General features: G+C 40.8%; 1 protein-coding gene across 5 annotated transcripts in view; it reads left to right on the top strand.

Moving 5' to 3' along the window:
• Positions 1-15,689, top strand: part of SLC23A2 (solute carrier family 23 member 2) — a 150,612-nt gene that overhangs the window by 94,519 nt on the left and 40,404 nt on the right. For all 5 annotated transcript variants that reach the window (XM_055544219.1, XM_055544216.1, XM_055544217.1 and 2 more), the window contains 3 exons: positions 11,273-11,361; positions 12,382-12,452; positions 13,416-13,597. In XM_055544219.1, coding sequence (XP_055400194.1) covers positions 11,273-11,361; positions 12,382-12,452; positions 13,416-13,597 — 342 coding nt within the window. The remainder of the gene's footprint in view (positions 1-11,272; positions 11,362-12,381; positions 12,453-13,415; positions 13,598-15,689) is intronic.

The raw sequence follows: 15,689 nt of genomic DNA, 5'->3' as shown, positions 1-15,689 counted from the left end.
GGGCTCTCTGGGATGGACCCTGCCCTTGGCACACCATGCTGACCTTTTCCGACCTTCCCTGAAGTATGCAGGTGCTGTGTTTGGGGACCACATCCAGTCTTTTGTTCTAGGTTCCTCTTGGAGTCCTTTCTGTCAGCTCTCCAGAAAAAGAAAAAATTGCGGGCTGAGAGGCCCTTTCCTTGAGAGCCTCTCCTGGCTATAACAGGCCTGCTGGAGACTCACAGAATTTTCCTTTGCTGAGAAAAGGTAGGGTTTTGGCTAAGACAGTAGCTAGCACAGCAGCCTGACCTCTAACAGAGTTGTCTGTCCTGAGGAGGAAGCTCCCCTGTTTTTCACCTCCTTGGGTTCCGGGGCTGGTACATGTTGTGTGCTCACTAACTATAGGGGGTGGCTCCAGGATACTTCAAGATCTCAAGTTGGAGGCTTTGAACTCTTAACTTGATGATATTTAGAAAAATGGAGAGATGCAGTGGTTAGATTGGGGTATGGGAGACTGGGATTTCCCTCACATTCTTTCTCTGTATATGTATTTGTGCTGGGGTATATATGCAACTTTTTGAATTAATTGAGAGTTCCAGGCAGCATGGTGATGCCTCACTCCTAAATACTCTCCTAGAAATGAGGGTCTCTTGTGTAACTATTTACCACACCTGAGAAATTTGAGTCATATCATCTAATACGCAGTCTATATCTAATTACCCTGCTGCTACTGCTAAGTCACTTCAGTCGTGTCCGACTCTGTGCGACCCCATAGACGGCAGCCCACCAGGCTCCCCCGTCCCTGGGTTTCTCCAGGCAAAAACACTGGAGTGGGTTGCCATTTCCTTCTCCAATGCATGAAAGTGAAAAGTGAAAGTGAAGTCAGTCGTGTCTGACTCTTAGCGACCCCATGGACTGCAGCCTACTAGGCTCCTCTGTCCATGGGATTTTCCAGGCAAGAGTACTGGAGTGGGGTGCCACTGCCTTCTCCATCTAATTACCCTAGTTGTATCTAAAATATCTATTATGGCTATTCTGGCCACCTCTCTGAACCAGGATCCAGTTAAGTTTGTATGGTGCATTTGTTGTGTTTCTGTGGTCTGATACATATTTCTTCCACATGATCCAGTTTTTCTTTACGTAATGATTAAAGGTTTTATTTGGCAGGAAGATAAATAATAATTCTAACCATACATAAACATAACAACAATGCTCAAGATGTAGAAATCAAGAACTAACAGAACTATAAAAAGAAATAGAGAAATACACTATCATAGTGGAAGATGTCAACCTTTTTGTTTTAAATTGAAGTCTATTTGACCTATAGCACTGTGTCAGTTCCGAGCTGATATTTCTATACATTAAAAAATGATTGCCACAGTAAGTCTAGTTACCATTTGTCACCATACAAAATTATTACAATCTTTATTGACTGTAAAATTGTGATTATTCTATTTATTGACTCCTGCTGTATATTTTATCCTAGCGACATTTGTTTTAAAACTGGAAGTTTGTACTTCTTTAACTCCCTCACATGTTTTACTCATCCCCTCCACCCTCTGCCTCTAATGATCACCAGTTTTTTTCTGTATCTATGAATCTATTTGTTTTGTTATGTTTGTTCATTTATTTTGATTTTTATGTGTTCATTGATAGATGAATGGATAAAGATGTGGTTTATATATATATTTATATATATATATATATATACACAGACACACATATATATACACACAATGGAATACTACTCATCTATAAAAAAGAATGAAACCTTGCTATTTGCAACAACATGTATGAACCTAGAGCATGTTACACTAAGTGAATAAGTCAGATGGAGGAAGACAAATATCATGTTTCCACTTATAGGTAGAATTTAAAAATCGAAATACATGATCCTCTTTTTAAAGAGTCCAGGGCAGTTGTCTTGTTGAACATTCCATGGTCTGAATATGTCTAATTGTGTTCTTGGGGGTGGTATTTGATTTGTTCCACAGTTCTAAACTGGGAGATGGGCCCAAAGGTATGGTTGATTCAGAATGAATATTTTTGCCAGCATTACTGTATAGATGATAGTGAGTGTATCATGTTAAGTAGGTTCTTAATAGCAAGTTGTAGGTTTTTCCTGCCTCCATGTAAAAAAAAAAAAAAATATATATATATATATATATATATACTATTTAACTCAAAAAATTTTAGGTAGTACATTAAAAACATGGGCATCAGTGAAAAACTAGAGGTCACTACCTTGGAGAAAGAGGGGAGCTTTGCCTGGCTCCCCTCACCAGCTGTATAGTGGGGCTTTGGCTTCAGAGGTGACATCACTCCCATTCTACCGTTTACTTTTTTAAAAACATTTATTTGTTTGACTGCGTTGGAGCTTTGTTGCGGCATGAGGGCTCTTTGTTTAGGAATACAGGATATTTTGTTGTGGCAGGTGGGCTTCTGTAGTTACAGCAAGCGGGCTTAGTTGCTCTTTGGCATGTGGGATCTTAGTTACCCAACCAGGATTCAAACCCACATCCTCTGCATTGGAAGGTGGATTCTTAACCACTGGATCACCAGGGAAGTCCTCAGCTGTGTGGCTTTGGCTAGTTGACTGGTCTCAAAACCCCTTCTCTCCTCTCCAGAATGGTAATAGTAATAAAGTTGTTAGTAAGCATCAAATAAGATAATATCTGGCACCTGTCCACACTTGCCTATTGGTGCTTATTATTTTAGTGGCCCCTCAGAAGGGTGTGTAGGTGAGGCAGATGAGGGTGCACCTGCCCTGGGACACCAAATGGAGCTGCTCATGCTTGATGACACAGCAGGGGTTGAGTGCACTCCTTGGCCACATGACCACTGGTGAACTCCTTCAGCTCGAGCTTTTCTGAGTGGTCTCCCTCTTCAGTTAACATATTATTTCTCTGTTTGCTAATATTTCTGATGCTTCAGATGACTAGGAGACTAAGTCCTCTTATATGTGGGGTTAATGAATTTAGTTCCCCACAGTCTTTCTTCTTTGACTGTGACGTCTCACTTGCCCCTTATGTTTCCAACATGTTCTAAAATGCACATCTTCCTTATGGCCCACTGACTCTCCCTTTTATCCTTCCTTTTCAGGCAGGTGGACTGCCTGATAAAAGCTGCACCGGGATAGAGCAGCACTACACACGAGCCACAGATAGAGCTTCTCGTCAAATACCCAGAGTGAAGCTCTTTTCTTTTTCATTTTTAGTTTTGTGTTTTTGTAACTATTTGACATAACTCTAGTACTTTAAGGAATCATCCCCCCCATTTCTCCTCCAAGAAAGACACTTTGTAGACAAAATTTTTTTAAGTCTATCTATTGAAGGGTAATTGACACAGAGTAAAATTTTCCTTTTTTCCTGTGCATAGTTAGATGACTTTTTACTCATGTGTACAGTCACTTAATCACCACCACAACCAATAGATAGAGCATCGTCCGCATCAAAGAATTCCCTTATGCTTCTCTGTAACTGACTAGATATTTAAGTAATGTAATAAACTTTTGACTTGAAATAGTTAATACTATTATGCTTGAAAAAGAGGTTATCAAAATTGGACCCAGCCAGGCCCCCTAAATTCCTGTGCTCTGTCTGGACAAAGCCTCCTGCTGGAAGAGTAGCCAGTTGGCTGCTTTCTGCTGAGGTTCCCCAGTAGTGTGTCTAACTGAAAGTGTTAACTGAGCTAATTCATATAATTTTTATATTTACATATAAGACCAGAATATTATGGACATGAAGATAAACGTTAGACTTGCCTTTAGTTAAGAGTTTTCTTTGAATCAGCTCAAAATGGATTAGAAATCCAAATGCAAGAAATGTGAAACCATATAACTGTTAGAATAAAACCAGGGTGAATTCCTTTATAACTTGAGTAGGGAAAGAGTTTTAAAATAGGACTCAAACTCTAGAATCAATAAAAGGATTAAAATATAATGCCATTAAGTGTTTTAAAATTTTAAGCTTTGCATTGTAAAAAATATTAAAAATGGCAAACTGGAGAAAATATTTGTAATACAGGTAAGTTCTAATATCTCTAATTGGGGCTTCCCAGATGGCTCAGTGGCAAAGAATCTGCCTGCCAATGCAGGAGACTCAGGTTCGATCCCTGGGTCAAGAAGATTCCCCATGGAGAAAGAAAGGGCAACCCAGTCCAGTATTCTTGCCTGGTAAATCTCATGGACAGAGGAGCCTGGCAGGCTACAGTCCATGGGGTCACAAAAAAGTTGAACACAATTTAACAACTAAACAACGTGTCTAATATAGAAAGAACTCTTACAATCAAAGTTAAAATATATATATATAGAAAAAGCAAAAGACACAAATAGACAATTCTCAAAAAAGCTATATGTATGATGGCCCGTCATCATAGGAAAGGATCAAATTAACTTTATAATAAGAGAAGTACGAACTAAATCTACTCTGAGACACCATTTGTCTCCTTTGTCAATTGACAAAAAATAATTTGGACAAGCCACTCTGATGGCAAAACTGAGAGAATGGGCATTGTTACACATTGCTCTCAGGAGTGTGTGGCTCAGACAGTAAAGAATCAGCCTGCAATGCAGGAGACCTGAGTTTGATCCCTGGGTTGGGAAGATTCCTTGGAGAAGGGAATGGCTACCCACTCCAATATTCTTCCCTGGAGAATTCCATGAACAGAGGAGTCTGGCGGGCTACAGTCTATGGGGTTTCAAAGAGTTGGACATGACTGAGTGACTGACACTTTCAGTTTTTCAGAAACTAAATCTACCCTAAGACACAATTTGTCTTGTCAGATTAACAAAAATAATTTTAACAAGCCTGTAGGAGAACAGGCATTGTTACACGTTGCTGTCAGGAGTGAAAATAGTTCAGTCCCTATGAGGAGGGGTGTTACAGTATTGAGAGCACATATGCATTTACCATTTGATCTAACAGTCCTACTTCTAGAAATTTACCCTGCAGATATGCTCCCACAAATGCAAAATAAATGCAGAAAGTTTTTTTATTGCTGTGTAATTTGTAATGACAAAATAGTTAACACAACTTAAATGCCCATATGTAGGAGACTATCATACATCACAGTGAATGCAGCTCTGAGAAAGAATAAGAAAGAGCTTCTTGAACTGGTATAGAGTAAGTTCTAAGGATATATTGGAAAAAGCAAGTTGTAAAACAGTGTGTATGTTTGAAGAAATAAGGATAAGTTAGAAATTAATAAAAATGGTTAATGATAAGTGAGATTTGGAGGGTGGAGGTGATAGGAATGGGAGTGACCATATGTTTTATGGTTTTATTTTAAAACTATAAAATATTCAACATGTTCAAAACACAAACTCTAAAAGGATGAAGAAACACAAATCCTAAAATTGAATACAAACAGAAACAAGTGAACCTATGACAAATTGCTGGCCACATGGGAAAAGAATTAATTCATAGACTTTAGAACATAGTACTATGCTCACTCTGAATGAAATATATTCTAAAGGGAAAAAAAAAGAGAAACCTTAAACTTTCAGTTTGGTTCAGTCGCTCAGTCCTTTCCAACTTTGCGACCCCATGAACCGCAGCACACCAGGCCTCCCTGTCCATCACCAACTCCTGGAGTCTACCCAAACCCATGTCCATTGAGTCGGTGATGCCATCCAACCATCTCATGCTCTGTTGTCCTCTTCTCCTCCTGCCCTCAATCTTTCCCAGCATCAGGGTCTTTTCAAATGAGTCAGCTCTTTGCATCAGGTGGCCAGAGTATTGGAGTTTCAGCTTCAACCTTAAACTTAGTAGTCTTATTAGTAGTCACATTGGTATAATTCTGGAACTGTGGTGCTTTGGGCAAATTTGGGACAGTTTATATTAAAAGGAATAGTCATGAAAGTGTGTTATTAAACTGAATGAAAAATGAGTCCATGTGTTTATGATGATATTTTCTTTTTGGACAAAAAGAAAAGCTCTTTACAAAAGGACACAAAGGGACTTCCTTGGTGGTCCAGTGGCTGAGACTCCGAGCTCCCAGTGCAGGGGGTCTGGGTTCGATCCCTGGTCAGGGAACTAGATCGCACATGCTGCACCTAAGACCTGGCACAGCCAAATAAATAAAAGCATTTAAAAACAAACAAACAAACCAAAAAGACACTAATTAATATCAATGGAATGATAAAATTAAAAATTATAGGTTTTAAGCCACACTGTAAGAATGTTAATAAGCTAGTGAGAATATAGTATTTGTACAATTTAAGAATCACCTTATAGATAATTTATTCATTACAAAAGGAAGAGGTACTTTTAAAATGGAGAGTTCCAGTAGTCACTACCCTGACCAAGTTTTCTTACCTCATGGGACAGCCTGACAGGCCTCCTGATGTGATGCTATAAGAAAGGTACGGCACCTGAGCAGTCTTTGCCAAAAGTATTTGAAAGTGAAGGTCGCTCAGTTATTTCCGACTCTTTGTGACCCCATGGACTGTACAGTCCATGGAATTCTCCAGGCTGGAATACTGGAATGGGTAGCCGTTCCCTTCTCCAGGGGATCTTCCCAACCCAGGGATCAAACCCAGGTCTTCCGCATTGCAGGCAGATTCTTTACCAGCTGAGCCACCAAGGAAGTCCAAGGATACTGGAGTGGGTAGCCTATCCATTTTTCTAGTGGATCTTCCCCACCCAGGAATTGAACTGGGAGCCTATCCCTTCTCCAGGTGATCTTCACCACCCAGGAATCGAACTGGGGTCTCCTGCATTGCAGGCAGTTCTTTACCAGCTGAGCTACCAGAGAAGGTAATGACACCTGAGTAGTCTTTGCCAAAAATGTTTAGCCTGACTCTGAATATGACACATGATAACCAGATGCAGTGTACAAACTGTGATTGGATATAAGCACTTTAATAAACAATTAGAGACTTCTGTGATGGTCTAGTGACAGATTTCACCTTCTAATGCAAGGGGTGCAAGTTTGATCCCTGACTGGGGAACTAAGGTCCCACATGCCTTTGGCCAAAAAAATCCAAAAAATGTAAAACAGAAGCAATATTGTAACAAATTCAGTAAAGACTTAAAAAATGGTCCACATTAACAAAAAAAAATCTTAAAAGAATTTGGGGAATTTAAGTATGGCCTAACTATTAGGCCTTGTTATTAAAATTCATGTCACCTTTCTTGGGTGTGATTACAGGGCAGGGGGCAATGATGTGGAAGGATTTATTTATTCTTAAGAGATGCCTGCTAAAGTGTTTGGGTAGAGGACTTCAGGCCCACAAGCTCCTTTTCAGCAGTCCAGCAGATATATACATACATACATGTAGGTGTAGTAAACAGTACGGAAATATTTCCAATTAAGAATATTCTTTGACGCATTGTATTTTGCTTTTCTTAAGGCCAAACTTGCAATTGTGCTGCAGGTTAGATTCAAGTAAATGTTTACTTGATGATGAAAGTTTTTGTTACCAACTTGATTACTTTTTTGGTAGATGGAGGAAGCCAGGCACAGAGTATATTCTCTGTGCTGTTGAATTATGTGTTTGCTTTATTCATTTTCATTAAATGGTTTAGTTCTGGGCAGATGCATTTCATCCCTTCTTGGTGCTGCTTGTGGGACTGTTTCCTTTTAAACATTTTGATACCTTTTCCTTGATGGCACCATAGAGGACGGCCAGCCTCTGGGGCATGGCGGAGTTACCTGATTTTATCTTGAAAATCCATGCATATTGAACTCTCTACTCTCTCTGCTGCTGCTGCTGCTAAGTCGCTTCAGTCGTGTCTGACTCTGTGCGACCCCATAGATGGCAGCCCATCGGGCTCCCCATCCCTGGGATTCTCCAGGCAAGAACACTGGAGTGGGTTGCCATTTCCTTCTCCAAGGCATGAAAGTGAAAAGTGAAAGTGAAGTCTCTCAGTCGTGTCCGACTCTTCGCGACCCCATGGACTGCAGCCTACCAGGCTCCTCTGTCCATGGGATTCTCCAGGCAAGAGTACTGGAGTGGGGTGCCACTGCCTTCTCCACACTCTCTACCCAGTGCCTTTAATCTTAAAAAAGTTCTCCCCCAAATTTGCAGTTAAAATCAACATGGCAGAAAGACATAACCTCTTATTTCTAGTCTAATAAAATTCCTCTCGAAAGATATTTGTCAATAGCACCTTCATTAATTACTAAGTGAGAGTTAGTGCTGGGGGTCCAGTGATGGGTAAACAGGCTCAGTTCCTACTGTCAGGGCGATACCACCCCTTGGGGAGATGAGCAGGTTAGCAGCAGGGAGCTCTTCAGTACAGAGGCTTCAGTGCTGTGAAGGGAGCTGTAGAGGCCGAAACCTGACATGGGCAGGCTGGTCATCTGAACTGCCACCACAGGATGGGTGGAGTCAGTGAAACGAGGACCACTAACCAGAGCTCTGTCACAGCCTCTTGGAATGCCTTGAGAATAGTTGTGGAGTTAAGGTCAACTTTTGTGATTCTCCCCAGAAGTGATCCTTTCAGAGCAAGGTTCTTCACTAGTTTTCCTCTTGTTTACAAGAAAATTGCAAGGCATTTGCTCTTTGGTCCCCTCTGACCTTCACCACACCAATTCCCACCCACAGTAAAGTATCTGCAATTCTTTGAGGATTTCTGGGTCTGCTTTGTGGCTCTCATTTGCATCTGCTCTCCTCTGCCTGGATTACTAACCTCTTGCTTATGGGCCAAAGTACTTATTGTCCTTTGAGTGATAACAGACTCCCACGGCATCTTGCACCGTCTCCCTCACTACCCTTCATGTATAGCCATGATAGATAATCTCTTTTACACAACAGAAACCCCTCAAGGGCCCAAGGGTGGTTTTTCCCATTGTCTCATCTGTTTATAAGTGTGCCTGTCAAGCAGACACCCAGGAAATGTTCATCAAGAGACCAAAATGATAAATCCCTTCATCTGGCATAGGGGTTGATGCCTAGTGCATCAGCCTCACCCAGAAGTAATTATTCAAAATGCACATTCAGAGACTCCACCTGAGACTCTGATTGACTTGGACTGAGTGAGATGAAGAAATGTTCATTTTTAACCAGCGCTGCCCCCCCACCCCACCCCAGGGAATCATGAAGCAGTTCCCTGGCAATTTGGGGAGTAACTTGTAGAAATCATGGCCAGAATGTCCTCAGTAGGGGAATGCATTATAGATCCTTAGGAGAGCCAAGAATAGTTCCTGGAGGAGATGGTATTTTCTGTATCCTTTAAATGTTAAATAGAAATGGAGCTTTAGAAATGAATTGATAACTGAAGAGATAAGCAAAGACTCAGAGGCAAGAACATAGAGTGCTTGCCTGGAGTGCAAGTGTGTGACATGATGGGTGAGAGACTAGACTGGGAAATGGATTCAGGTCACCTGGATGCTCAAGAGGAAATGAGGCACCTCCAGCAGAGTTTTGAACAAAGTAAGAACTTGTGTGGGGCTTGTTAAGGTTCTTTTTCTCTCCTGGAGCTACAAAATCTGCTCAGATTTTCTTAATGACATCTGCTGCTGCTGCTAAGTCACTTCAGTCGTGTCTGACTCTGTGCGACCCCATAGACGGCAGCCCACCAGGCTCCCCCGTCCTTGGGATTCTCCAGGCAAGAACACTGGAGTGGGTTGCCATTTCCTTCTCCAGTGCATGAAAGTAAAAAGTGAAAGTGAAGTCGCTCAGTCGTATGTGACTCTTAGAGACCCCATGGACTGCAGCCTACCAGGCTCCTCTGTCCATGGGATTTTCCAGGCAAGAGTACTGGAGTGGGGTGCCATTGCCTTCTCTGTTAATGACATCTAGTTAACACTATTTATTAACTTTTAAAATGTCTACTAAAAAAAAAAATTCTACATTTTTGGGATATCTTCACATATTTAAGATATACTTTCTCTGTAGTCAAGGTTAGCAATTTTATTTTTTCTATAGTGTGTTAACCAGTGAATATTTTAGGCTTTGTGTTCCCTGTTGTAACTATTCAGCTCTACCATTGAAGCATAAAAGTAGGCGCAGACAGCTCATGAATGAGTGAGGGTGGTGGCTGTGTCCCAGTGAAACTTAACTCATAAAACTAGGTGGTTTTCCAACTCCTTGTGTAAAGAAAAGCACAGTTTAATTTGTTTCCTTTCCAGTCATCAGTACAGAATAAAAGAACAGACAGTCCTGTCTGCTTGGAGAGCCCAGGGATCTGAATGGGGGAAGAGCCTCATCTACCTCAGAATAGTGTGTACCAGCTCTGTATTTGTAAAGCGGCTGTATGTCCTTCAGCCAGAGCCACTGTTTCTCAATCCAGTTACTGTGTCACTCAGGGCAGGATGTACTGTCAGCTCAGAGGAGAGCCTGGCTGGGTTCCTATCCTACTGGCCAGGACACTGATTCAAGGCTGCTTAGGAGTATTTTAAGAATGATCTGGATATCTGAAAAGTTCCAAACCCTGCAAACCAAAGGGCTAGTTTCATATTTTACCCTCAAAATAATGTTAAAGATAGTGATTGAGTTCCTTTGTTAGCCCATTAGAGCCACCTTAATACAACTCCAGTGGAAAACACTCTATTATACTCTAATAATAAATAACAAAATCTTTTGAATTTGAGTAGCACCCATGCTCATAAAATCAGTATGAATTATCTAGAATGTAATTGAATGATGGTATCTGAGGATCTCTGCATTTAGTTTGACAGCGTAGGCAGGAAATTTAACAGAATCTGCAAGTTTTTGGGTCCTTTAGAAATAAGGGTACAAGCGCTTTTTTGAATATTTTTTATGATTAAGCAGAATGTTTTATCTACTATTGATTTGTAACTTGCAGTTTTCCTTTTTCTCAATAGATAGATAACTAACGTAATCTTAATGCTTATACCCAGTGATTCATGGCAGTTTTTGACTTACAAAATGGAATGACAGGGGGAGATAGGTTTTTCTCCCGTGATAACCAATAAGAATTTGAAAGGGAGGAGGATGGTAAAATAGAAGAGGTACATTGATGTTTAATAAGGAGCTCACAAGCTCAGCAGGACAGAGACACCCCAATGCCTGCATTCCCCCCACCAGGGGGAAAGGTGGTAATGTCAGGGGCTGGTGTTGGGGTGCTGGCACTGACTACAGAGCTCCCCCAGAACCTACCCTGGGGCTCTCTGGGGAGAGAGCATTAGGAGGGGAGAATGGAGAAGCCAGCGTCCCTGGCTGCATGGCCAAGGATATCTTTGCAGACTGGGGCTTTTTTTCCAGGTGTGCCTGCATTTACTCATGTGCTGTTTGTCTATGGAAAAGACTGTTAAGCTGTCAAATAGTGAACTACCTCGGTAGTTCCTGATGCCGTGATCATGGTTTTGGTCTCGTTTCTTTTAGGTTACCCCTGTTTCAGGCCAGTGCTTTTGCATTTCTGGCCCCTGCTCGAGCCATCCTGTCTTTAGATAAATGGAAATGTAACACCACAGGTAATTGCAGTTATTTCCACATATGTCATTGGGGTCCTTTAATGCAGATGATAGAAGGGAGGCCTGGATGTGCTGCCCCCAGCAGTGGTAAATCCTTTCTGGAATCAGGCACAGAACACACAACCAACAAAACAGCTTAGAATACTCCAATCTGTGGATCGTGTTTCTGTCTCTCTCTGTATCCACTCATTCATCCCTACCCCCAGAGCAAGTAAGGACCAGTAAAGGACCTCATTTCTCTGTGCTAATGAAATTGATAAATATGGAAACAGAATAGAAAAATATTTGTGCTGTTTTTCTGCCTCTTTCTTTCAGTGGATTTTATGAACCACCAGTAGTCACTCTCTTTGCTGCATCAGCATCCTTTCTCTGAAACATCTTTGCTTTTTAAGGATCTGGCTGCTTTGGTTTTCTGCAAATGACTTTCATTCCACCTCCTATCCTCCTCATAGTGATTGCAAAGATCCTTAAATAACCCAGTAAGGTCAGGAAGAGATCAGATAGGGGATTTGAGGAAAGCAGACAGACCTGTTGTACTCTCAAAATACTGTTAAATTTTTAGGTTCTAGGAGCAGAATTTTCTAGTCCTTATTTCCTTCCTTGCTCCTGGGAGTTACTTTGTGACCACTGATTTGATTTAGGAACAGAAAAAGGGCCTCCGTTTTATCTAGGTTTTTAAAACCTCAGTCAGGCAACCTTGCTATTGGTCATTTCAATGAGCTGCTTGCAAAGGTTGGTCTTCGTATGAGACTGGGACTAGCAGTGTGTATCAGCAGTTCAGTCAGCTTCTGAGAAGCCAGGAGCTCTTGTTGGTGAATAAATTTGGTTATATTAGCGACAGGGAATCCACCTTTCAGTATGATATGCTATACTGTTGTAACTTGAATTTTAGGGTTGGGTATTTATACAGATATACTTAGAACAGGGAGGAAATTCTTCTTAAAAAGAGTAAAATGAATATGTCCTGTCAAACATCAGTGTCACTCCAAGAAAAATTTTGTCTTTGTTTTTGTTTTCAAGATGTTTCGGTTGCCAATGGAACAACAGCACTGTTACACACAGAACACATCTGGTATCCCCGAATACGCGAGGTAAATGATGAGCATTGTCTACTACGGCTTCTTTGTGTTTCTTCTCATCTTCAGTGTTGGTCATGCCCAGTATACTGAAGTTGCTTACACTAAGCTCTTTTTTTTTTCCAGCTACTGATATGTTCATTTGTGTTGTGAAATTCAATTTAGATGACATCGCTAAATTAAAGCTTGTAGAAGTGCTTTGTGCCACCAGACAGTATTGTTTCTTGCCCTCTTTTCTGTCCTTCTTTCTCTTCCTCCTCTCCTATGCTGCCACAGACCTGTCTGCTTACACCCTCCAGCATAACCAGCCGAGGGACATGGCTCCCTTTGGAGGGAGCCAGAGTTGATAGGTTGCAAAACGATTTATTCTTGCCTCAGTGTTTGTCTGTGTTGGTTGAAGGAATTAAAGCCATTTGTCTGCTTCAGTGCACTTGGATAGAATAGGGTATGGGAGTCCTTAGATACAAAGAATGACTGACATTTTATCCAGATCTTCCAAAACCTGTAAAACCATTCACCATTAGTTCAGAATTAACAGATATGACCATTCTGTACAATAGAAATATTCCTTTAGAATTTTTGTCAGTAACACTACCTTTTAAATGTCCTGCAGGAGCTACTTCTTAAGGTCAAGAATCTTTGTACTGCATTGTACCTTTGAGGCTTGTTTTGAATGTTGTGTCTTAAATGAGAATGATAAATTATGTCTGTCTCAATCAGTGGAATAGGAAAGCTGATTTTGTGTCCAGTGCCCATTTCGGTCATACTCTTACATCAGTCTGGTGGTACTTAGGTTTGCTAGGTCCCAATCACACCCACTAGTATCTTTAGGGTTTCCCAGGAATTTCTCAGCTATGTCATGCCTATTTTATAATAGCTTGATGCCTTACAGAATTATCAGTTGTGGTTGCAGGTGACATTTAGAGTGTGTGATTTACAAGCAGCTTGCTCTTATGTCTGTGTCCTCTCTTGCTCCAGATCCAGGGAGCCATCATCATGTCCTCATTGATAGAAGTGGTCATCGGCCTCCTGGGCCTGCCTGGGGCTCTGCTGAAATACATCGGGCCCCTGACCATCACACCCACGGTGGCCCTCATTGGCCTCTCTGGTTTCCAGGCAGCAGGAGAGAGAGCAGGGAAGCACTGGGGCATCGCCATGCTGTAAGTGTTCCAAGGCCACTCAGGAATGGACAGTAAAAAAATCTCCTTTCTTCCCAATACCAAGGGACAACTTCTTTGAATGTTTTGAACATTTATATAGACTTTAGGAGATATGTAAGATTAGTCTGATAGTTTAAACTTTATTTGTTTCGTGCCAGGGAATTATTAAAGTGCCATGCAGTCAAGGTATTCTAAAGATTGGGAGGGTTGTAAGGTTTTAAACTTAGAGAAAGGAGTAAGATGGGGGCGCCATTAACTCTTGACTTTTGGGGTCATGCCAAGTCTCATACATGGAAATTTAAATACTAAGAAGCTGAATCCTTTAAAGGAGACTCAAAAATACTTCCAGACTGGCAGGAGACAGAGCTGTGGCCTGCAGTGTTGGCATCAAGGGTCAGACAGCTCTGCACACCTGTCACAAAGCTGTCATTTCTGCCAGAGTCCTGCTGGTTGGTGCCAGTCCTTTCACACAGTACTTGAAGTGAATTAAATATGTCACATCCCTTTTTTCAGTAATGTCAGTAAAAACATTCAGAACTTTATAAGATTGATTATTAGAGCCACCGCTTTCTGTGTACCACAGATAGAACCCACAGTCTCTGCATATCTCTGTAGAGCATATTTCTATAGAGCATATGTAAGAGTTGACCACCTCATAGGAAATGATTCTAAGATTCTAGAATTTTTGCAATCAGTCAGATTTCTTAAAAAATTAAGTAACACAAGAGGATTTCTAATTGTTTTTGTTTTGTGAAAACTTCTGTAATTATTCAATGAAAAGCAGTATGTGTTGAGCCTACATATCATGCTTTACATAACACTGGTTGTATATATTATAAATTAAGGTAGGTACCAGTGTTATCCCTGTTTAACAAGTAAAGAAATCCAGGGACAAAGATGCAGTGTTAGTTTTTCAGGGTCACACAGTTAGCCAGGATGCTTTTCAAAACCCAAATAGTCTGATTCGAACTTAACCCATAACACTTAATTCTGCCTCTCTGTGTTAGAATGTGGTTTACAAATAAAGTGAATCCTTACATAATTGTAATCCATATATCATTATAAATTAAAGTATGAGAAAACATCCAGCGTTGTTCTTAGTTTTCTCATTTCACCAAAGGTTGTCAATATTTCCATATCAGGATGGGTGTGTTGAAGGCACGCGAGAATGTTCACTCAGTGAAATGCAGTAAGTTCCAAAAAGGAGAAATTGTGTTTACTGTCCTGCTGTAAACTTTAGGAACCAATAACAAAAGAATGAATAAAACCCCCAAACCACTTAGAAGCAAGAGAATACCATTATAAATAACTCAGAAAAGAACTCCAAACTTTACAATTGCCGACAATTTAGAAAATAATGATAACAGGACTAGTCACACTTATTGAGCACTCAGTTCTCAAGAAGAGTCAAATAAAAATGAAGAGCTTATCTTCAGAAATGAGAAAAACAGGATGAAAAATGAGCGCAGGTAAAGCAGGGGAAAACATTGGTAGAGATACAAAAAATATGCTAGCAAAGTAATGCTTAAGATCCTTCAACCTAGTCTTTAATGGTATATGAACTGAGAGCTTCCAGATGTACAAGCTGGATTTAGAAAAGGCAGAGGAACCAGAGATCAAATTGCCAACATCCATTGGATCATAGGAAAAGCTAGAGAATTCCGGAAAATATCTGCTTCATTGACTATGTTAAAGTCTTTGACTGTGTAGATCACAACAAACTGTGGAAAATTCTTAAAGAGATGGAAATACCAGACCTCCTCATCTGCTACCTGCCTCCTGCAAAACCTGTATGCAGATCAAGAAGCAACAGTTAGAACTGGACATGGAAAAATGGACTGGTTCAAAATTGGGAAAGCAGTACATCAAGGCTTATTTAAAATCACCCTGCTCTTTAAAAAGCAGAGATGTTACTTTGCCTACAAAGGTCTGTATAGTCAAAACTATGGTTTTTCCAGTAGTTGTGTACGGATGTGGGAGCTGGACATAAAAAAAGGCTGAGTGCTGAAGAATTGATGCTTTTGAACTATGGTGCTGGAGAAGACTCTTGAGAGTCCCTTGGACTGTAGGAGATCCTAAAGGAAATCAACTC

This window comes from Bubalus kerabau, chromosome 13 (genome assembly GCF_029407905.1).
Source record: "Bubalus kerabau isolate K-KA32 ecotype Philippines breed swamp buffalo chromosome 13, PCC_UOA_SB_1v2, whole genome shotgun sequence".
Taxonomy (NCBI): Eukaryota; Metazoa; Chordata; class Mammalia; order Artiodactyla; family Bovidae; genus Bubalus; species Bubalus kerabau.
Note: the sequence above shows the minus strand (reverse complement) of the source record. Positions and strands in the feature narration are given on the sequence as shown.